Here is a 23579-nt window from a genome sequence, read left to right on the forward strand (position 1 = left end):
GCCCACACGCAGGGAGACACAGGGAATGGTGTGGACTGAGCACAATGGCTATCTCTAGGCCCCTTCCCCTTCTTATCGAGACATTGCACTCTGGTCCTAACTCCAAAGTGCTTGCCTTGGGACTCTCAGAAGATTTGTAAGATGGTCATTTGCTTGTCTGCTTCCAAAAGAACTAACGTGGCCCATTCTGCGGTAGGGGCAGGGGTTTTCCAATCCTAGAGTTATGATTATGTGCTTCGAGCTTGTGGCTTGTGGTTTGTGGCAGAATTGTTACAGTCAAGCTATAGTCCATTATGTAGATCTATTCGTTCACCTCACGCAGCCTGTGTTGAAAAGCAGACAGACTCCCGAAAAGTTACTTTACCTGAGAGATAACACCACATGAATTTCAGGTTCGTTTCTGCCACCCTGTCTGCTTCCCTCAAATTTGGCAATTTGCCTAACAGCCAGCCAATAACATGAGTTTTTCCAGTTTGCGTTATCATCACCAATGCCATTATTTCATTGTGTTCAGTAAGCCCGCAGCATGGGGTTTTCTTTTCATTGTGTTGTAAACATTAACCTATTGAGTGAACCTGTGTAAGACAAAATAAATTGCAAATATTAAGTATGTTTGGCAGAGAATTGTAGGAGACCATTGGAGTTCTTGTTCATTAGTTGACTTCCTGTAACAAATGAATATTTTAGAATGAATTTCTTAATTCTCACGATTAATGGGTAGCAAAAATGGTTGTACTGCTGCTCTTTAACCTCATTCCCGTGATGCTGACGTCCAAGGCACCGTGGTGGTTGATGAGGGTGACAGGTAAATAAATCAACGTGGGTCTTACCATCACAGAGTTTGTAGTCTGATAAGGGAGACTGGATTCACACGTGGAAGCTTCTAGTACAAAGTAGAATATTATTGCCTCAAGTAAAATACGCCTGGCGAGCTATGGGATTTTGGAGGGCTGAGAGAGAAATGCCTTTCATTTGGAATTGCTGTTAGAGAGGACATTTAGGTTTAGCCTGAAAGTCCAAGCAGGATCGAGACATGTAGGCATGGAAGGAGGAGCCGGATACAGTGGGGAATTTCAGGGCTGATGTAGAAAGCTTCGAGGAGCTGATCCCTTCAAGGGTAGAAGACCGGAAAAGGTTTGAGAAGGTGGGTGAAAGCCGGACGGCACAGGGCTTTGCATGCGAGGTGAAGAAGTTGGGACTAAAGATGTTAAGTGAAGAGTCACGTAGCATTTAGATCAAGGAGAGTATTATGATCAGAGCAATCTGGGGGGGAGGGGGGGACAAACGTGTGATGTCAGATAAGGTGAGTGGTAGAAGGAAAACCACTTGTGTCTCCAGGCATCGCAGGGAGCGTTTCAGCAGAGTTAAACCCAGGAAATGGGAATGTGTTTAAGGAGGAGGGAGCATGTGTTGAGAACTTCTGTATTCAGAACCGTGGCGTCTCTCTGACGTGCCCTGACCCCGAGAGTGCGCAGATATAGATTCCGCCTCTCTTACCCTCTGGCGGCTTGCGGAAGGTGGGAGCCGATGACCAGCAAGCACGGATGGAACTACTGAATGGCCAGAGTGCTGAGTGCTATGGGGACACAGCCTAGTCTAGTGGGTCGAGGAAAAGGCTTCTCCAAAGAAATGACATGTATGTTTTTGAAAGTTGAGGAGGGGGTGGCCAAGTGGGGCAGGGGAGATGTGGGGGAAGGTGGGGAGAAGGAGCATCCCTGGCCCAACCAGGCAAGCACGCGAGCACCCGCACAGGCCGTGGACAGTATTTACCGGTGTGGGAGCCGGGGAGGGGGCGGGGACCCGGACTGCAGACTTTGTTCAGCCTCCGATGAGCATTTCAGGATGCTGGACAGTGAATGTCAGTAACCTCCCCTCCTTGTCTCCCAATCCTAATGCAACGATAATAAACCGAAGCACGTCTTCACGTATTTCCAATGTTCCCTCCGGGGTCAGCAACAGCACCCACGGTCGAGACAGCTACAGCACAGAGGCGGCGGGAGTGGCTGGAAAGGAGGGCAGAGAGGTTAGGTGAGGGTCGCGTCACGAAAACCTGGGTGGGCACTTTTCTCGGGGAGGGGTTGGAGGTGAGAAAACTGCTGTGCAGAAAAACACATGAGGGTTGGCAGGAAGATGAGGGTTTTCTTTGGGCGTGGGTGCGGGTAGGGAGAGGAGAGTCAGTGGTGGAGATTCAGAAAGGTGGCAAGTTTGAGAAGATAGGGACTCTTGCTGGGATTACTGGTGCGTGCTGATTGACAGTCTCAGATAGAAATGAGTTCTCATGACACTTTGAATTTCCGCTTAGAGCAATGTTATCACCCAACCCCCAAAGACACCTGATCTGAGACAAATTAAGGCACTTCCAAGGCAGGGAGGGTCCTGATCTGACAGAGGAGTCCCTCCTTCACCCCCAGGTCCTGCCTGAAGCTGTTCCTTGGACTCCTCCCCACACCCGGGGCCTTAAAGGAGTTTTGCCTGACAGGCTAAGGTCCCTAGAGTATTTCATTCCTGTCATCGACGCACGCTTCGTGGATTATGTCCCAAAGACAGTGGATTTTACTAGGGAGTTCTCTGTCCACCATCCGTGAAGAGAGGCACAGGTACATACCAGCGTTGTTCACTCTGGGCACGTGGTTGTTGGGAAGGAGTATTTTTGAGGAGGTGTGAGCACGCCATTCATTCCTTAGAAAGGTTCCAGGAATCTTGCTTTGCTTATGTCTGCGTGGTTTTGGATAGACCTTTCAAAGCACTCCTTTGCTGATGGAGTTTGTGACGACTCCTTTCAAGTTTCAAAATAAAATTTTCCACTCCGGCAATTCAGCGAATCAGATTTCTCCCGACCATCACAGCCTTACGCTCAGTCCCGTGGCCCATCTGCAGCTCCCACGCTTTGACGTGAAAAGCGATTCTAGGTTAAAAGCAGAGATGTCACCTTTGCAGGGACTGAAATGCATCAAGACCCTTGGTGTCAGGCCACACTCAGGTTTTCCATTGGTGGATCCAGTCTGCATATTTGAGCAATCCTCCTTGAAGTGGAATGTGGCGATTGGCAAAAGAAAGCAAAATCAGGTTTGACTTACCAAAAGGAAATTTTCAGATTTTTCTTGATGAAATTTAAGAGGGGGGAGGGTGTGACGAGAAAAGAGAATACACTTACCAGCCGAGAAAAATTCCTGAAACGTTTCTCAATTCTTCACAGTCTACACCCTGGAAATCACTCCCACCCCTTTTCAGAAGGCAAAGTACCACAGGGATACTTATTCCTCTGGCATCATTAAGCAGCAAGGTCTTTTAAGATTTCTGGAAAAGGCTATTTTCTACTTTTTAATCAACGTGCTGCTGGAAGATCAGTTTTACAAACCGTGCACGCGTATAACATGAAACGTGACATACTTCTCTGCCTGTGGCATCACTGGGCCGTTTTCGCTTGAACTATTTACGATCTACGCCCAGTACTGCAAAGTTGGCTCTGTCACGTAAATCCTAATGACTTGCCTTGCTTCCCCTTAAGCTGAGTGTGGGCAAGGCTGCCCTTGTTCTCTGGGCTTGCAAGTTCTTAAACTCAACTATTCGTTCATTGAAAAGAAGGCGCTAAATGAGTCTGTTCTCTGTGCCAGGCCAGCACTGGTTTCTGGGCATCCCGTAGGGAGCCAATATTGCTCTAATGTTCCCCTAACCTACCTGATGGCACTACATCCTGGACCAGTCGGGAGGGTGTTGCTACTACAGTTTATCCACAAAATGCTGTATTTGTTTCTTTAAAAATTCTTATAAAGTTTGTTTATGAGAGAGGGAGAGAGGGGAGGAGTGGGGGAGGGTCAGAGAGAGAGGGAGAGAGAGAATCCCAAGCAGGCTCCACGCGGCTAGCACGGAGCCCAGTGCAGGGCTCAAACTCACATGCCTGAGCCAGAACCAAGAGTCTCAGACGCTCAGCCGACTGAGCCACCCGGGCACCCCCAAAACGCTGTATTTTCAAGTAAGGGATGTGAAACAAGAAGCCGATGTTTCGTTCCCCTTGAAGAGTCACGGCTGTGCTGCGCACAGGTTTTAAAAGATCTACGACACGTGAGAAAGATCCAGGGGCGAACGTCAGATGCTAAGTGGGACGGAAAGGGGACTGGTAATCCTCCATATGTCCTCTGCCACTTGGAAACTTCTGAGTGGCCAGGGTAGCGGAGGATGTTCATAAGACCCTGAAGCATGTACGCGAAGTGAATGGGCCTTGCTCACTAAAATCTAGAAAAATGGAATGTGTTGGGAGCTTTTTAGATGTTTATACAAATGAAACTACCGCTTATAAATCTAAATAACTCATCACTAATCCAATCATAATATACTGAAAATAAAACCAAGTCTCCAAATTCAAATTCAGAACATTTTTTTTCCTATTTGGGTTTGTTTTCAACCCAATGACCCATTGAGGGAATGCTCAGACTTTGTCCTTTTATCTGTCGCACCGATGTTTGGAAACACAGAACTGGGCTGGAGCCTCATTGTTGTCATTCAGTTAAATATTTCTTATTTTCTTAAATATCCGCTGTCTCTTTTTAAAACATATTTTTAAAGTTTTATTTATTTTGAGAGCGAGCGCGAGAGAGAGAGACAGCACAAGTGGAGGAGGGGCAGAGAGAGTGGAGAGAGGGAGAATCCCACGCAGGCTCCACACTGACAGCATAGAGCCCCACGCAGGGCTCGAACCCACAAGCTGCTAGGTCGTGACCTGAGCTGAAATCAAGAGTTGGACAATTTAACCAACTAGGCCACTCAGGCACCCCTCAGCGTCCCTTCTAATAAACCCTGTGTTACATGTATTTGAAACAGTTGGGTTTGGTGTAATGCTTGTAAGAAGCGTGAGCCAGAGTCCCAGATTTCACAAACCCTTATAACTTTATCAGGAAGTTGAATTGAAGTGCGTTAGCAAGGGTGGGAATAGACTGTAACAACCCCCAGATCTTAGAGGCGTAACCCATTAAAAGCTTATTTCTTAGTCGTGTCACCATCAAATGGAGAAGTGCATTGGGCATATTTTCTTTTCTTTGATTTTTTGGTTTATTTTTGAGGGAGAGAGAAAGTGTGCATGCACAAACGGGGGAGGGGCAGAGAGAGAGAGAGGGAGGGAGAGAGAGAGGATCTGAAGTGGGCTCTGTGCTGACAGCAGAGAGCCTGATGCAGGGCTCAGACTCCGGAACCATGAGGTCATGACCTGAGCCGAAGTCAGGCGCTTAACCAACTGAGCCACCCAGGCACGCTGAGCATATTTTCTCATTTTCCGTGTTTTTGATGCTCTGATGACTGGGGCCTTGATCCTGAAGAGACCATCCTTCCCAGGGCTACCTAATTCCTAGAGAGAGCAAAGGACTCCCTTGCAACAATGTCTGTGATACTCAGATCAACCAGTCCGGAGCCGACACCCCCAACCATCTAATCTATTAACTTTCACATACCAAGCAATATTCTCCCTGCCCTGAATCACCCCGGGGCCAGATACCAGACAACTAGGGATCACCCCTGTAACCCAGAGTCTGCTGAAATTATTCACACCATCCAGTCCTAAGCTTACACAGCATACCTGCCCTGCCTTGCCCATTCCATCCCCCAAAAACCCCAGTAAAGGCTCTGGACCATGCTCTCCCCTATCGTCGCCTTCCTCCTGACTGACCCTGGTGCTTCCCCGTGTGGCCCTGCGTGGCATCCATGGCTCCTGTTTCTAGGGATCTGTAAGCATGAACTTCCTTCACGACCTCGTTTCCATGTCTGCATATCTTACCATACCTCATTAAAACAAATCCTGGGTGCGTTTCAATGTAAGGGGGCAAGGGGACTCCACATCATGACCCCTGAGTTCACCCTCAGCCTTAACATCGGCAGGGCAGAGAGCCAGGAGAGGGAGTGGTTTCTCCTGATCATGTCTGGCATCTCCTGCTCATGTGTGATTGGCACAGACTAGTCACAGGGCCCTCCCTAGGTATGAGGGGCTAGGGAGTGCTATTTAGCTCTGCACCCGAGAATAAGGCACAAGTCTGCGGCCTTTGACTTTGACATTCAAGTTTACTTTCCACCGTTTTTACCACCTTTTTTTTTCTTAACTACCTTTTTGAAATCCATTTTTAGTAAACAACAGTGAAAAACACATTAAAATTTGAGTTTCATCCTTAACTTTCTCCATCAGTAACAGCAGTAGAGAGGAGAAAATCCAGCAAAAGGCTTATATAACCAGGAACTCAACCCAGCACTGGTTATGAACGTAATTATAATCACTAACACTTGTATAAACTCTACCTTCTGTAAACTCTTTCCAATATTTTATACCACTCTTTACTGAGAAAGGAAAAAATAAATTTTCTCTTCACGAATACATAGCATTGGAAGCAGAAAAGAATAGTTTCAATCACAGAGCCGGCAGTCAAGGTATTTGAGCAGGGTGAGTTCTAAAAGTTTGTCAATTAGTGAGTTGACATTTGAGATACATCTTCACTTTCAATACCGTACTAATCTAGTAGTACCTGGTTGGGGAGTACCTCCTCGAACGTCTAGAGTCTTAAGAGGCCCAAAGAACAAGATGGGGTAACGATACCCTGTTAATATTCTGGAATAAGGGCTCCTGGAAGTTCTGAAGCCAAAGGGCGGGGAGAGGGAAAGCAAGAGAAACTTGGCATCCGATCTTCAGCCAAAATTCTTGGCAGGTGCCTTGCCGTCAAGGGAATGGTGCCCCCCACCTCCGTTCTCCCTACTGAGTCATAATGTACGTGAGGTGCCTGGGATTTCTAATTCAGGTGTTCCACAGATTCTTACGACATTAAAAATGCACATATAAATTCACCATCTGTTTTCTTGATTATTAAATCCTGTCTTCCCTGACTGTACGGGACCGTGCTATAACTTTGTCTTCAGATTTTGCTTTTTGTCAGAGCCATTTCTGGATACGTTCTTGTGGTTTAATGATGTAATGCTTTTAACAAGCTTTTAATTGAAATGGCATCTTTATAAAATGTCACCAACCTAGCCCTTTGGAATACTCTGAAGTAAGTTCCTTGATCATTCTGTCTGCTTAGAAAATGAGACATACTTTCCTTACAAATCACGGGTTTTCCCACAAATATTTTCAAAGAGGTTCTTGCATGCAGCGTTTCTGGGCTGTCGCTCCTGATGTGGAGAGTCCGTGTGGTTTTGTCTCAACGGTCCACAATAGTCTGTTTTAGTGACTTTTTCTAAACCACACTTGGCTGATCTTACGCTACGTTGGCCCCTGGATCCGACCAGATATTGCAAATACTGTCAGTCTGGAAGAACAGTGTCACCCACTGCGGTGGGCCAGTGGATCCTGAAGCCCCAGTGTGATATCGGCCTTTAAGAGAATGTGCTAACTCTACCCGGGACAGTGTCTCCAACTCTGTCACTTATGTTTAACCCTTTTGATGCATGTAGTAAACCCCATCGTTCTAGTAGACTTTATGTCACATGTAGCCACAGTAAAATCATTCTAAATTTTTCCTCTTCCTTTAGGTTCTCCACTGTATGGAAATCTTCCGATGGGTTTTGGAGAGAGGCGAGCATCGCCTCTCTCATTTCATCTCTCACCCGGGTGAATTCGATCCCCGGTTGGCAAAAGGCTGACTGGTCCCAGTTTAGTTACATGCCAGCTGTTCTGGTGCCGTAGGGAGCTGAATCCTTCTTGCTGCTACCCCTGCTCGGCTAAGCCTTTGTGTGCTGATAATGATGGCTTTCTGGTGGGAAGTACACCGCTGTCCTGCTGGTGAAGATAGGGAAACAAAGGTTTGGGGAGATTACATCGCTCCGCGTGCAGTCTTGACGGATCTCTCGTGTTAGGGACCTTTTGAGAGCCTTGCGTGGTTCGGGCCCTGCCCACCTCATCATCGTGGCCCCACGCCCACCCTGCACGGCTCACCCCTCAGCCCCCTGGGCGGGGGTCTGCCTGCGTGCCCCTCCGCAGGCTCATTTCCTTTTGCCCTTTCCCCTCTCACCGCCCCCTTCCTCCCAAATAGCCATCTACCCCACCCCATGCTGCTCTGCCTGAAGTGGTGTTCTCACCGTCATTTCCACAGACGGTGGCCAAATGATGTTCTGAAGGCTGGCTTGGGGACCTCAACCACTCACCTGGGTTTGGGGGCTACTTTTTCCCTTTGAAAAAATCACTGGAGATGTTACATGTCTGACTGAAATAAAAACAGCCAAACGACAGGAAAGATGTTTTCCTGGGTGGGTTGTTGGAGTCATAACAGTGCTATTCGGTTTAAGCAACATGGGAAGAAATAGTTTGTCAGCAGCGTGCTTCAGGAATAAACCGGATTGTCGAAATGGGCTTTTCCACCCTCGAATTATCAGCAAGCCATAGCTTACTGATGCGTTCATTCGCAAATGATTTCTTAGGACTTCTCGTCTCTTCTTCCGTACGTTATTGGCAAGATTTAACAAAGAACAGCGCCCACAGGTATTTGCCTCTAACACGGTTGAAATAAAACCCGGACGAGAACGATCCATTCCATGGGAATTTCCCCAGCAGGGTGTACAGAGCGGTCTTGTGACTTATCTAAAGGATGCTATCTTCTTTGAGGCTTTTGGCGTGTCCCAGAATTCTCCAGTTGGCTAAGGAGTTTCTCCTTCAAGGAATAAATTATTCCCAGATGGTAATCCATTTTGACCGAGGCGGGAGATACTGTTTCCTCGGAAAACGAAGATGCACACTGACTTATCCTTCTAAACTAATGAACAGAAATAGAAGGTTTATCCTGTCTCGTCTAAAAGTCACTTTCAGTGTATTCAGATCACCTCAAGTATAAACATTTAATGCCAGGGAGCATTTCACTTTCTTGACGGTGGAAATTAATGCATCACCAGACTCTGGAAGCTATAGTTGGAAAAGGTCTTTTAGTGTTCCCTCTTTTTCTCTCCGCGCCGCGTTGCCAGCAGAGCGTTGAGTAGTCCTGAGGGGCTCCATGGAGGCGCCGTCCTCGTACGTGAGCTCTCAGTCCTACAGGTAATCACAGTCCGCCCCCGTTTAAAGGCCATCAGGCATCGGGTGTTGCACGCTTTGTGCGGAAGTCTCCCACTGTTTGTGCCCATCGGTCGGGGGAACAGTTGGGTGTCACTGCATTCTTTCCACAGTCTGACTGGGGAGAAGAGGGTTCTCCCAGGTGAGACACTGCTTCAGAGTCTATATTCTGTATACTTCTGGGTATTTCCAGTTCCTCTTTTGCCTGACTTCCAACGCTGTGGTTCTCAGTCTGGGCGATTTTGTCCCCGGGGGACATTTGGCAACGGCTGGAGAAAGTTTCCGTTGTCAGCTAGTGACTGGGTGCGCCTGGCATCCAGGCAAGCCGCCAAACATCCTGCGATGCACAGGACAGTCCCGCGCAACGAAGAATTACCTGGAAAAATGTCAGTAGTGAGTGCCAAGGTTGAGAAACTTGGGACTGATGCAGTGCGCACCCTAACTCAGGTTTCGGGGGTTTACTGCTGCTCCCCAGGTTTGCACATGCGTTTACTTCTATATGTGGCCCAGAATTCCTGTCCTAGGAATCTAATTTTCTGTCCTCCTCAATTCTCTCCTGAAAGTTCTTCCCGTTAGGTGCTGGTACTTCAAAGGAGTCCTTTCTAATGTTTTTCCCTCTTAAAATTGTTTCCTTTTTTTCTCTGGGATCCATTTTTCTAGCTCAGTAAGGAAAACAATCTGTTATTTGCAGTTTGTTGCAAAGTGGGTGATCTTTTTCATGTCACTTGACTTCTCTTTGCTGCCCTAGTTTTCTCGTCTGAAACATGAAGGTGATGATATTATTTCCTACAGTTGTTAGAATATCAAAGGAATATCACGTATGTCAGTATTACATATTAGTAACACTAATAATTATGCATTACTATTACGTATATTGGCAAGCATACGAATATATGTAAAGTGCTCAAAACCGTGCCGGTCATATAGTGGGTAACATGTTCTCTCCTTTCATTGCAGAATTTCTTACCATGCTTTACAATGTTCTCTTTATGTCTATAAAATATGAAACACGTTCTAAGCCCTTCATGTTAGACCAATGCTTTGAATGTTTAATTTCTTTTAGTACATGAATCAGCCAACATTTGAAACACTAGTACTAAAAGGAAATTCAAACAGTTGTCGAACCATAATTGTGAACTTTGATTGTCAGGTTCGTCTCACACCTCTTCTAACTTTTCCATCTGGTCGGCATGGACTCTGAACTCCGTTAGGGCTTAGTGTAGGTTGAACTTCAGGGAACTTGGGTCTTTGTTGTTCATTCATTTACCCGTAGACTGTGACAAGGAAATCCACCTTGACCTAAATTGAACAGGAAGAAGCTCTGAAACTCTCCAGTTTCTACCATTACCTACCTGGGGCTGATGTAGCACCTAAGAATGCAGACCTTATAGTCTTTGAATTTCTATCTTAGAGGAATCTGGGTGACAATTCAATCATCATCATTGGTATCTGGTATAAAATCCCTGGCTTATAGGTGGGGAAACTGAGACTTAGAAGCTAACATTTTAAAGAACATAAATAACAGCAGAGCTGGAACCAGAGAACGGGGCTATATGGTCTTCTAATGCTCATTGCTGGGATTTTTTTTCCCACTAACCTTGACTCCCTTCTCACCACCTCATTTTTCTCAACATGCTTTTGTTTCTCCCTCAATAGCATTATGTGTCTTTGTTATCTGTTCTTTCTATTGTGACTTTAAGATGTTGACCACTTGGTGGGGGTGGGGTGCGTGTCTGGGTGGCTCAGTCGGTTGAGCATCTAGTTCTTGATTTTGGCTCAGGTCATGATCTAGCAGTTCATGGGATTGAGCCGTGAGTCCGTCTCTGTGCCGACAGCACGGAGCCTGCTTGGGATTCTCTCTCTCTCTCTCTCTCTCTCTCTCTCTCTCTCTCTCTCCCTCCCTCCCTCCCTCTCTCCCTCTCTCTCTCTCTCCCTCCCTCCCTCCCTCTCTCCCTCTCTCCCTCTCTCCCTCTCTCCCTCTCTCCCTCTCTCCCTCTCCCTCTCCCTCTCCCTCTCCCCCTCTCCCTCTCCCTCTCCCCCTCTCCCTCTCCCTCTCCCTCTCCCTCTCCCTCTCCCTCTCCTCCCCCTCCCCCCCCCCTCTGCTGCTTGCATTCTCTCTCTCTCAAAATAAATAAACATTTAAAAACGAAGGAAGGAAGGAAGGAGGGAAGGAAGGGGGAAAATACTGATCACTTGGTACCAAATTTTAATGTGTCACTCTTTTTATCAGTATTCCTACATTAATATGACCAGAACCAGTGTTCTCCATCTCAAGTAAATGATATCACCGTTGGCCTAGGTACTCAGGCAAAAACCTGAAATCACCCTTGATTCCTCATGTTTTTTTCCACCCCACCAAGTCCTAAATCCTGTCATTTATACCTTCAAAATATGTGCCAATTCCTATCACTTCTTTCCACCTCCAACATAACCACTCTGGCCTGCAATGTCCAATAGAACTTTCTGGACAGTAGTGACACTCTGTATTCCCTTCTGTCCGACATAGTAATCACTAGCCACCTGCAACCGTTGAGCATTTGAAATGTAGCCAAGTGTATCCGAAGAACTGAGTTGTTTTTAATAACAGCTTTTCAATACATAATTTACCTACAATTCACCCAAATGCTATGGTGTTTAATATATTCAAATAGTTGTGCAACTGTCACCTTAAGCAATGTTTGAGCATTTTAACCTCCCCCAAAAGAAACCCCATACCTGTGAGCAGTTACTTTTCATTTACCCCCCTTAAAAACCCACCTCCTGTCAGTCACTAATCTACTTTCTGTCCCTATAGACCGGCCCATTCTGAACAGCTCAGGAAGTACAACCCTACAATAGATGGCCTTTTGTGACTGGCTTCTTTCACTTAGCACGAGATTTTCAAGGTTCACCCACGTTATAGCATATTTCAGTATTTTATTCCTATTTATTGCCCAATAATGGAATAGTAGGTGTTTTGACATTTTTCCTTCCTTTTAATGAAATTCTGCCTAAGTTTCAAGTCTCTCCCCCACGCTTCGAGATCATCCCTTTGTAAGTCTGTGGCCATCCCTCTGTGGATAATTCCTATGTTCCCCAACAGCCGTCCCTTAGTTTAGGTGTCTAGCTAATGCAGCCCATAATGTCACTTTACAGTTCATCTTCCCTTATATCCACAAATTTACCTATCTAGAATCAGGAGAAAGGCCATGCCCTGGAGCTTGGTGTAGGGCCCCACGAGCCCCAGATTCTGCCTATGATGCTACTCAACCATTTTGGTGTTTTAGGAAACTGAACAGATCTTGAATCTTTCATGAGAGTCAGATTCCTCAAAGCAGATGTGTAAATCAGCAAGCCCAAATATGTATGGCGGCCACTGGGCTGGAAATTTGAACACAAAAATCCCTATATACTTGGCCTGTAGGCCACAGATCTAAATTTGAGTATAGAAGGACATGAGAGGAGATTGGCAGTGGCATCCAAAGAAACCATTCCTGATGTTGAAACAGCCTTCAGCCCCTCAGGATAATAACCAGACTTTTCACAGCCGGCAAGTTAGACAGTTCTATTAGAGTTCAGCCTCACTGATTGTTTTATCCATTGTGATAGTCATCCCTGAAAAGAAAAAAAGTGGAAAAGGTTTAAAAACAATTGAAGCTTCAAAAGCCTCGCTGTATTTTCTAGATGTCTCTCATTGGATTGTCCACATTCCTCCAAATGATAGACTTCATGCGGTTGCATATGAGAACATGAGTAGTGAATTCTGAGTTCGGCAATCATGAATTGATTTGTATTCGTGTAATTATCTTCCTTTATTGGCCTGTAATTCCAACTTAGCAAAAATTAAAAATGCAGAGTAAGAGAACACTCAAAAAAAGTCTAATGCTGGCATTCAAAAAGATAGACTATTATGTCCTTACCCTTCCCTGTGTTTAACCCAACAAAGGGACATTTTAAAATTTATAAAAATGTAAATTTCAGTGCAGTTCAAGTGTTTGGTTCAGTATGTTGGAAACCGGATTTTGTTTGCTTCATTTGGAGAAAATATCAGGTGAAAAAACTCACCGTTAGAAGTAGGAGGCATTAGAATCACAGATGATGCAATTTTTGAAATTCCCTGACGATTTAATAAATGTTTCCAAAGTTCTGTTTTTGTGTTCTGAACAAGACAGATTGCAGTGCTCTTCCCCAGAAGTTAGTAATAACTTCTTTGTTTTTCAGATACTCCGTTGGCCAGTGGCCAGGCCACAGACTATTTATTTGTTGGAAATATTGTTTACACGGTAAGTTTATCTCTGTTTACGGAACCGTTCTTAAGTGGCATATGTGTGGGCTTGGCCTCTGAAAACCCTTTATATAAGGCCTTCCTTCATGTTATTTGTTTCAAATCGTTAAACCACATAGTATAGATTCCTTAGAGTTCAAAATGGTTGTGAAATGCTTACCTCACTTTTTTAGTGGAGATTTGACAGAGTCGATTTCTGGACAGGTGATTAACAGATCACCCCATTCTTCAAATGACACTTTCACATCTACCTGTGAAAAAGGCAACGCTGAGAAAGGTTATTTTCCCTAAATCTTTCCAAGCTAAGAAAAGGACAAAAGTAACTCCAGCTGCCTCTGGAGGGGAGATTTGCGATTCTCCTAGAAAGTAAAAATAAGTCACCGAGGATAATACGTTTTCCCCAATTCCTTTGTTTTCACAGTATGTTGTTGTCACTGTGTGTCTGAAAGCTGGTTTGGAGACCACAGCTTGGACTAAAGTAAGTTTTCTCTGGAATTGTTTCTCTATCCTTGTAGGTATTTTGATGGCATGCGATCTTTTTAAGCCTTGGGAAAACAATCAACAATATTTGGTTTGCTCATTTAAATTTTGCACGTAAAAATCGTCTTTTTATCTTTATCAGGGCCAATTTGCAACCCAAACTTTTCTGATGATTCATTTGCTTGGCACTTAGTAACAGCTCTAAACTCTTAACAGTTTTCTCATGTCAAATATATATGCATGTTTTTAAAACAAAACAAATACAGAAGATACAGAAGGACAAAAAGGAGAATTTTTAATTTCCTTCACTTTACCACCAAGAGACAGTTGGTATTAACACTTTTCTGGGTAACATTACAAACTTTGTTCCATGTGTATTTTTAATAGGAGAACGCATTACAGAGCATATAGATAGTTTGGTGATCTTTTTTCAGTTAAAAATACATCATGAACATTTTCCATACCTAAAAGTATACTTGCACAAAACCTTTCTTCATGATTAAAGAGTATTAAGTTTTATCGATATCCAACACTTAATCATTCCCCAACTTCAGACGTTTTGGTGACTTGCCACGTTTCAGGATGATGACCCATGTTTCATGTTTGTCTGTCACTGCTGTTTTCATAGGCTTCTGCTTCTGGGAAAGTGAGGGAGGAGGTTGGAGCTGGATGTGGAAGGAGGGAATCTATTAATAGACAATGGCAGTTAATCCAGATGAGAGGTGATGGTGGCTTGACCCGGGGTGCTACAGGAGGAGGTAGTGAGAAATGGCCAGATTCCAGATGTATTTTTTTAAAAAGCCAGCAGCCCTTGATGATGGATTACATCATGGGGCGCGGAGGAAAGGATGACATTGAGCATCGTCATATTAAGAGGACGGAGGAGAAAAAGCTAACAGCTCAGTAGGCACTTAAAGGATTGTTAAGACATAATATCCATCCCAGATTTGTAAAAAGTTCTTTGGAAAATGAAGAGAACGGCCGAAATCTCAATAAGTAAGAACATCTTGTTCTTTTTGTCCATTCGGTGCTTTCTTACTGGATTAACGAGGCCTGGCTTTATGTAGCTCCGAGTTGGAGCAGACGCTGGTGAGGACCAGCGGGGGGCCTACTAGAAGTACAGGATGGGTCTAGGAGAAGGTCAGCTGCGGCAGCAAAAGCACCTTGATCTTAGTTTGGGGCCACCGGTTACTTGAAATCATTGTTAAATATTCTGAGACGAGGCCATTAGAAGATGGAACTTTGCAATGGCGAGTGATGGGTCAAAATGCTTCCCATAAGGAAGGGTGGCTTGGACACAGGGATTCTGCTGCAGGTGGGGTTCAGGTGGCTCTCCTGGGCCAGCGGACAGGCCCTGCCTTGAGCGTGTGTTTCCTTTTGCAGTTCAGTCATCTGGCTGTCTGGGGAAGCATGCTGATCTGGCTGGTGTTTTTTGGCGTCTACTCAACCATCTGGCCCACCATTCCCATTGCTCCAGATATGAAAGGACAGGTCAGTGCTGCTAATTGCGAATGGGCTTTCCGTGTCCAGCGTCCGATGGTGATGATGCTTTCCGCGTGTGGGCTTCTCCGGTCTCGTGACGCTGATGAACTTCAGGAGAGGCTGGTATTGCCTGCTTCCGTCAAAATTCAGAGGGAGGGAAATAAACCAGATCAGAGCACCTGGGAGAGGTGGTCTTGTCCACACCAACGGCATCTGAAATTTTAACTACTGTAAGTAGTCAGCTTAAATCCGCTGACCTACCTGGCGTGTCCTCATTTCCATAATGGAATGTGTGTTGATTACACACAGTTCTGATGTGTACAGGTAGTTTTTGGCCCTTGGAAAACTGGAGTCGTTTTGAGTCATTCACAATCCAATGATTATGCTGATGGTAGTTGTGAGGTTAAGTGTATTGTTATTCTCTGACTGATAGTCTCCTGTGCAAGATAAATCTAACACCTCTATGAACCAGATCGTGAATTCACCGGAATATCTTCTTGTTCGTCTCTTGAACTAGAGAGGCTGAGGTTGAAGACCTGTACGCTTGTTTGAATTGTTTTAATATTTTCTTTTCTTCTGTATTTGTCCGGTGTTTGAGATTCAGCCTTCAACGGTGATGGATCTTAGAGTCCCACAGTATTGGTTCTTGAGAGGAGTTTGACAATCCTAGGTTCCAAACCACCCCAGGTTACAAATGAAGCCATGCAGGCCCTGACACTCCAGGCTGACCCTACAGACCCCATTTCGGGGTCTGCCCATAGCCAGAGCTGCCCAGAGACCCCCGGCAAGTGGCTGCCCCGGACCCTGTGCTTTGGAGGCCTCCGTGATGGCTGTCCCTGGCTGGGTATGTTCCTCTTCGCAGGGTGAGGAGCCCATGGTACACAGAGCCAGAACCCTTACGTCTAGTCCCTTCCCTGGGTTCCTAGGACACTGAGTTTCCTTCCCGAACAGCCACAAAAGCCAGCTTCCCAGGCCTGCCTGGCCCTCTTCCAAGATCCAGGCCTGTGTGAACACCCCTTGCCCCAAGGGGCAGCTGGGTGCCAGGTACGTGCACTGGGCCAGCTGGCTGTTTGCATCTTTACACCCACCCCCATGTGCATGAGGCAAGGGATGAGAAGAGAAGGCCTGGGGGTCAGGGGTTTCCACTCGTGTCCCTGCACCAGGAATACATATTTTAGGGACAGGCCTGTCTGTGGCACAGCCGACTGCTGTCTTAGCCTCACTTACTCTGCAGAAATAAGCCGAAACTCCTGGGTCTACCCAACGCGAGATACATGGGCAGCGGCCGTGTCGTGTGAGATAATCCGGGGGTGGCATTGCTTGTCTCTTTTGCTTGGCGAATCAGTAGTCGACATCCCAGGGTGTCCGGGACCTCCCCTGAATGTGGGTGCTGAGCAGGGCAGACGTGTTCTTCAGGAGTAGGCTTGTATGTCTCCTGACGCGTCTTTGCCATCCGTAAGCAACGAGGCCAAACATACCTCTTCCAAATCCGAGTGACCGAGGAAATTATAGAAGATGGGTGTAGCAAGACAAGCATCTCCCGGCAAAGATACTTTGTACATGTAAAGAAATCAGTTCTACTTTAAAGCAATGGGCTCCATCCCCAAAACAAACCAAGTGCCTAGAATATCTGCTTCACATTCTCTTCCTTCTGGGCGAGGGCAGGTGTGGTCTCATGACTGTTTCTCTCGGGGAGTTTTTACAGTGCGGAGAACAGCTGATTGCTGAAGGGACTTTCTTATGTTAGAGACAAGTGATGGCTGGCAGAATGGAATCCGTCCACGCGTGGCCGGCCAGCAAAAACTGCTAGTTTGGAAACCCCTCCCGGCATCTTCAACAAAGAGAAGCTCGCGTGAACCCCCTCTGTACGCATTTGTAGCCGCAACTCCAGTCCAAATGTGCACGAGCTAGTCTGGTTTCCAACTCTCACTCCGATCAAGAGGTTACTTTCCACGTTCAGAGAGGCCACGTTTGCCGGGCAGACCCTAACAGGCCACATTTTCACTATCCAAGTTGCTTCCTGTGTGAAGCCTCGACTGAAATTTCTGTCGTTGAGGACCTTTCAAACACATTTAACCAGGTAGTCCTACCACCCCAAAGCAAAGAAACGATAATATCAAACCACATTTCACTTTGGCATACACATGGTTTTATTTTTCACGTATTCCCCGTCGTTCTAACTTTTTTGTGGGTTGGTTTGCGTGAGGCAAAGGAAGTCTTGAAATCCAACATGGCTGGCCGGGACTGAGGTTCTCGCTAGACGTTGAATGAGATGATTAACGTAGTTTTCATGTCACAGGATTTCTAAGTCAGTATTCTGCTGTCTGTGTTTAAAGAGCTGTTTATTATCGCTAGTCTTCGTCTGGGGGAGACCTCTTAGTGGGGACAGGTGTCAGAGAACAATGTCAGAGCCAACCCAACGCTCTTTCACCTGCTGTCTGCTGCCCAGTGGTTTGTTCATCCTTTGAACACTTTTGAAGAAGCCCTTGCATGGAGAGTGGCCAACACTAGCCTGAGGTCTCCCAAAGACCTCCTGCTGACTCCGAAGGGATTTTAGGCTATCGTAAAGAAAGATGGGAGCCGGGCTCAGGTACAGGCAGAAACAGGGCTCCTTAGGGTTACTGTCGAAAATGTGCCCAAGCCGTGGTCATCCCTTTGGTTCTGGGTTGGTATTATGGACTCAGTGTTTGTGTCCCTAACCTCTGATTCACGTGGTAAAGCCCTAAACCCCAGTGTGATGGTATTTGGAGGTAGGGCCTTTGGGAAGTTATTAGGTCATCGAGGGGATTAGTGCCCATAGAAGAAGGGGCCAGAGAGCTAGCTTCCTTGGTTTCTGCCATGTTGAAGCTGTGATGAAAAGTTAGATGTCTGCACCGGAAAGACCAGGCTGGCACCCTGATCTCAGGCGTCCAGCCTCCAGAACCATGAGAAATAAATGTCTGGGGCTGATAAGCCACCCCATCTATGGTATTTCCTTATAGTAGCCTGAGCTAAAACCATTGGCGAGTGCTTAGGAGTGAGGGGTACTCTGGGAGAAGACTGTTGTTGTTGTTGCTGTTACATGTTTTTAGTGACTTGTAGAAACCTTTTTTTGTAGTTCCCAAAGCGGTAGGATTTTGGCAAATGAAGATGGTTCTTTTGAGCTTGGGAATTCAACCAGTGTAATGGCAAACGGCATTTCTCACTGAGGAGCCCAAGACAGATACCCCACACAAAACATTCTGTCTATTCATAACATCCTAAACTGTTGAAAAGATGCATTGTTTCTGCTGGGGTTTCCTAACAGATTTAGTTCAATATTTCTTTCTTTGTCTCATCCATTATGTTTGGAGTTTTTCTCATGGCAGGGAGAAGGCAGGTTTTCCCTCGAGGGCAAAGGAGGAGAAGGCTCTAGATGAGAGTGATTTTCCACCGTCAAAGGGTCTTTATCTTCCCTCCAGTACCTCATGATATGGTACTCGAAACCCAGCCAAACAGTGAGCCAAGAAGTCTCAGTGGCAGTTTCTGAACTCAGAGAAGTCATCTGAAAATATGCAACATTTGTGGGATTTTTAAGGGACACCCTGTTTTTCTATTTTTCTAGGCCCATGCTAGATCGAAAGCGAATTAAAAACTCAAGTTGCGTCTATCCTGGTTACTGCCAAAGTCCCCTACCAGGGAAAATATGTGCTGATGTTTTCCCATAGAGGACCGTATGTTTTTCTTTCTCCCAGTAGCATAACCATGGGTTACAGGCGTCTCCATAATGGGTCCCCAAAGCCAGTGCTTGAAGGTGGCTTAGCCCAGAGTTGCCTGCTGAAGGGAGAGCTTTCAGTTAGAGGAAGACTTTATCTAAAACTGGATCGGGAAACATATTTACATTTTCTTCATGTATTTCTCAAGGCTTTTAACTTGGAGAGTATCTGAGGGGATATCATCTTATTTGACCTCTGTGTAAAAGTCAAGAGACCTGCCCTAACTAGCTTTATAACCTTTGGTAAGTCCCTTAGTCCGCGTTAATTTCCTTATCGGCAAAGTCAGTGTAATATTACACTAATTACCTCAGAGGCACATGGTACAGATATAACAAGAAAACCTGAGGGAGGTAGAAGACATGCCTGCTCTTTTTCCTGGAGTGACCAATTATTTTTGAACTTTTGTAAACAGAGATATTGTACACTCGGCTCCCAATTCTTTTGGCCAGAGGATTTTAACGTTTTATAGGTTCTAGATGTGATATTTATCCGTAAGTTCAGGTGACTACCTGCATCTGAATCATCTGGGTTGCCTGTTAAAAAACAACCTCCTCCCCACCCAGAAAATATGTTCTTCCAAGGCACGCGTGCACACGCACACACACACACACACACACACACACACACACACACAATATCACAGTCCCTGGGTGTGTAGCCCCAACCTCTGAATTTTAATAAACCTTCAAGCTATTCCTCCCTTTGATGTTTGAGAACCACTGCTCTAAGACACCTAAAATATTACTCCATCAGTGTTCGAGTCATGCAGGGTGTTATAGGGAGAACATGGTATGTTTAAAATATTCACAAATAATTTATGTCTCATGGGCAGTGCTTACGTAAGACATGGCAGGCATCGCCAGTGACTGCTTTAAGGCAGCTAGCTTTCCAAATAGAGAATTATACCAGAGGACATTACATCGTTCACCATGGAAAAATATTCCTCATCAACTTTGGTGCTTTTCCTTTAACGTTCTTTTCATTGCTAGTAAAAGAGGAGAAAAAAACCTTTCACTTCAAAGCTTACAAACTGCTAACTCTGTAGTGCCAAGCTCCAGGCTTCAGCCAGTTTCTGGCCTATGACAGGCTTTGTTTTTTTAATCCTAAATACAGGAATGGGTTTACGTTTGAGTTTTATACCCACACTCGTGTATACACAGTGCAAATCCCAACGGACTAACAGTCTACAGAATGGAGGTATCATTGCTGACCATCGTTGGTCAAAGAGATCCACTACTCATCTTCCCTAACTGACTGCTTTCTCCTGGACTTGGCAACCTAGTAAGATCTCAGGCCCAGGTATTTTCCACACAGAATGTTGAAAGAGGGGTTTTTGTTTCCAAGTGCCTCAGGGAGGCAAGAGAGGGAGAAGGGTAACAGCCCCTTCGGCCACCACCTTTGCTCAGCTGGGGTTCTAGAACATCTCTGCAGGACAAAGGCCCACCCAAGGGCCAGGAGGGAACTTGTGCCCGGGTTAAGTTTCCTGGCGTGGGACAATGTTGTTCACCCCCAGCCTCCATCCTCCTCCATGCTTTCCCGAGGGGCCTGGTTCGTAGGCACATACAAGGCCTTGTGCAAGAGGTCCAGCACCTTCGGGGACTCATTTCCCCCCCTGACTCCTGGGGAGAGCTTGATCCCAGCCCCTGCTGTCGTAAGTGATTCAGAAACCCTATGGGGGACACAGGAGACATTCTCTGGGGGCTTCTGCGAGAGAAGCATGTTTGCTCCCGGAAGAAATCCATCAAAGAGATGGCTTTCTCCTGTGCGTGATGTGGTTGCTGCCGTGCCGGCCAGAGCTGTTCAACCATCAGGAGGGAAGCCCCTCCAGAATCCTGCTGCCGCCATGAAAGATGTGATATAAAGACAGAAGACCACCAGAGTCTCTTGCGTGAGTGTTGAGCCACCAAATGAAGCCAGCCTTGTAGTGCCCCCACCCTGCACCCACGCCCACTCTCCAAGGAGCACCTCATGCATGTGCCACCTGTACTCTGTCAGTAGCAGGTGCATCGAAAAGGCACTTGACCCTCATGTCGGTGTTGGGACGTTTCTTTTATAGTCACCAGTATGCAGTCAATCAAGGAAGTATGTGCTTTTAAAAAAAAAAAAACAGGCTTAAGGCTTAACATTGCATATTACACCGTATTCGAACTTGGGCGCTTATAGATTTATTTAAAGATTTGGTAAAAAATTACTTTAATATCACAATCGCTAGTGTTTTAGGTAATAACATCCCAGAAACACCTAACATGAATACTGTAAAGCTTATTGGAGTTCTCTTTAATATAGCAATATTGAATAGAGTAGGTTCTATTTTCCTCAAATAATGTTTATTTTAAAAGCCTGTGGCCCCGGCTTATATGAGAAGGGGTCAGCCTCAGGAGGTAGAAAGTTCCATCAGTAGAGACTTGTCTCTTGGCTTGAAATAACCTTGTGGTATCTCCTTTGTGCAGTTTTCTTGTTTATTGAGGTTGGCCAAATTATTTGTGGAAGTCCGATTTGTATTTTGGCTTTTAAACTTGTACATTTTGGGGGCGCCTGGGTGGCTGAGTCGGTTAAGCGTCCAGCTCTTGATTTTGGCTCAGGTCATGATCTCCCGGTTCATGAGATGGAACCCCACGTTAGCCTCTGTCTATGCTGACAGGGCGGGGCCTGCTTGGGATTCTCTCTCTCCCTCCCTCTCTCTCTCTGCCCCTGCCCTCTTCTCTCTCACTCTCTCTCTCTCTGTCTCCAAATAAGTAAATAAACTTTTTAAAAAATATATAGTTTAAAAAAATAAAAATAAGGTTGTACATTTTGGGTGATAATAAGATTGACTTGCTCTGTTTCTGGATGACATTCTCTGAATACATAACAATGTGAACAAAACTAAGAAGGACTCCCAGGTCTCTCCAGTGTCTGTAACTCTCGTCATCCACGTCCAGGATGAGTTTGTCCTGCTTACAGGCTCCCCACACTAATCCCTGTTGGAGACAATCACTAGAACCGAAAAACATGAACCGAACTATAACCAAAAATTCTTCATTGATAATGAAGAGAAAAACAGACACAGTTGCTTGATTAGGGATATCAAGATGAGTTCTCCCAGGCCTATGAATATCTGGGCTCTGAGATGAGAAAATTCAGGCATCGGATAACAGCTCTGTCAGAAGACGGATGGCCTTTGTAGATTACATGTCATGCCAAGTTGTTTTTGTTTGTCGTTCCCTGATGATCACACAAGGGGGAGAGTATATTTTTCAAAATGTGGTAGCTCCTTAAAGCAATTTCAGATTCTTTCTACGGGCAGTAATGGGGCCAACACCACTTGGCCTGGTTGCTTCTGTGCAAGGCCTGGCGGGATCCACAGAAACAGTCTGGGTTAAAGTGACCAGGATCAAACCTCTCTCCTATTCAGTGCACATCCTAATGTTGAAAGTGGGATTTGAACTCAGTTAACCTAATGCCTAAGAAATACGTAAAGTGAAGTCTACTGTTCATAACGTCTGTAACTGTTAATTCTGAGTCTCAGTTTCGTCGGGTATGTGGAGTAGATAATATCTATCTCTGGAACTAGTTGATTGAGGAAAAGAAGGCATGTAAATAATAGTAGGTAATGTTATGGGGGTGGGGAAAATGGGTGATGGGCATTAAGGAGGGCACTTGTTGGGATGAGCACTGGCTGTTGTTATGTAAGTGACACATCAAGGGAATCTGCTTGTGAAGCCAAGACTACACTGTATGTTAGCTAACTTGCCAATAAAAAAAGAAAAGAAAAGAAAGTGCATCACTGGTTAGAAATATGGCACGGCCTCCAAGGCCATTGCATAAGTGAGGGTTAAAAAGTGGGCAAATCCAGGGGCGCCTGGGTGGCTCAGTCGGTTGAGCGTCCGACTTCAGCTCAGGTCATGGTCTTGCAGTTCGTGAGTTCGAGCCCCGCGTTGGGCTCTGTGCTAACGAACAGCTCGGAGTCTGGAGCCTGCTTTGGATTCTGTGTCTCTCCACCCCACCCCACCCCCCTGCTCATTCTCTGCCTCTGTCTCTCAAAAATAAATAAATGTTAAAAAAAAATTTTTTTTTTAAAGTGGGCAAATCCAGCAACTTAATGCCCAAAGGCATCCCAACTGGGCCTGAGTTCCTCTGGTTCTCTGCAGACCTACCAGAAGTCCCGCCCTGAACCTCTCAGCAAACCTTCCGCACAAGGTCTTTGTCAGAGCGCTGCAAAATAGGTTGGGTGAACAGGTCGTACAACTGTACCAGCAGGCTAATAAATGTTTGTGCGCTTGGCACAAAAAAAAAAGTAGGTAACGTTTATTGAGAACCTACTAAGTCTCAGACAAATGTGCATTCATACAAGTGTATGCTGCACACGAGCAGTTACATAGGGAATCGAGCATTAGCTCACCTGACGATCTACGAGCCATAGGAGGGCACAGAGGCTTAGCAACAAAGCAGCAGCACCTCGGTCGGTCTGGGGAGGGCAGTAGCTGAGACTCGGCGGCTATGGAGAGCACCCAGGGTGATTGACACTGGGTACAAGCCAGATGTCACCTAAGTGTCAGGCGAATCTCCTTGAAATTGTGCTTTTTTTAAAAAAATTTTTTTAACGTTTATTTATTTTTGAGACAGAGAGAGA

At 45.7% G+C, this 23579-nt stretch overlaps 1 protein-coding gene across 13 annotated transcripts in view; it reads left to right on the top strand.

The window, feature by feature from the left end:
- LOC122217186 (phospholipid-transporting ATPase IB) overlaps nucleotides 1-23579 on the top strand; it is a 609544-nt gene that overhangs the window by 436850 nt on the left and 149115 nt on the right. For 12 of the 13 annotated variants that reach the window (XM_042934232.1, XM_042934582.1, XM_042934301.1 and 9 more), the window contains 3 exons: nucleotides 13208-13269; nucleotides 13693-13749; nucleotides 15135-15242. In XM_042934232.1, the coding sequence (XP_042790166.1) occupies nucleotides 13208-13269; nucleotides 13693-13749; nucleotides 15135-15242 (227 nt within the window). The remainder of the gene's footprint in view (nucleotides 1-13207; nucleotides 13270-13692; nucleotides 13750-15134; nucleotides 15243-23579) is intronic. The other variant, XM_042934752.1, reaches the window with a different exon arrangement.

The sequence above is a fragment of the Panthera leo genome, chromosome A1 (genome assembly GCF_018350215.1).
Source record: "Panthera leo isolate Ple1 chromosome A1, P.leo_Ple1_pat1.1, whole genome shotgun sequence".
NCBI classification, from domain to species: Eukaryota; Metazoa; Chordata; class Mammalia; order Carnivora; family Felidae; genus Panthera; species Panthera leo.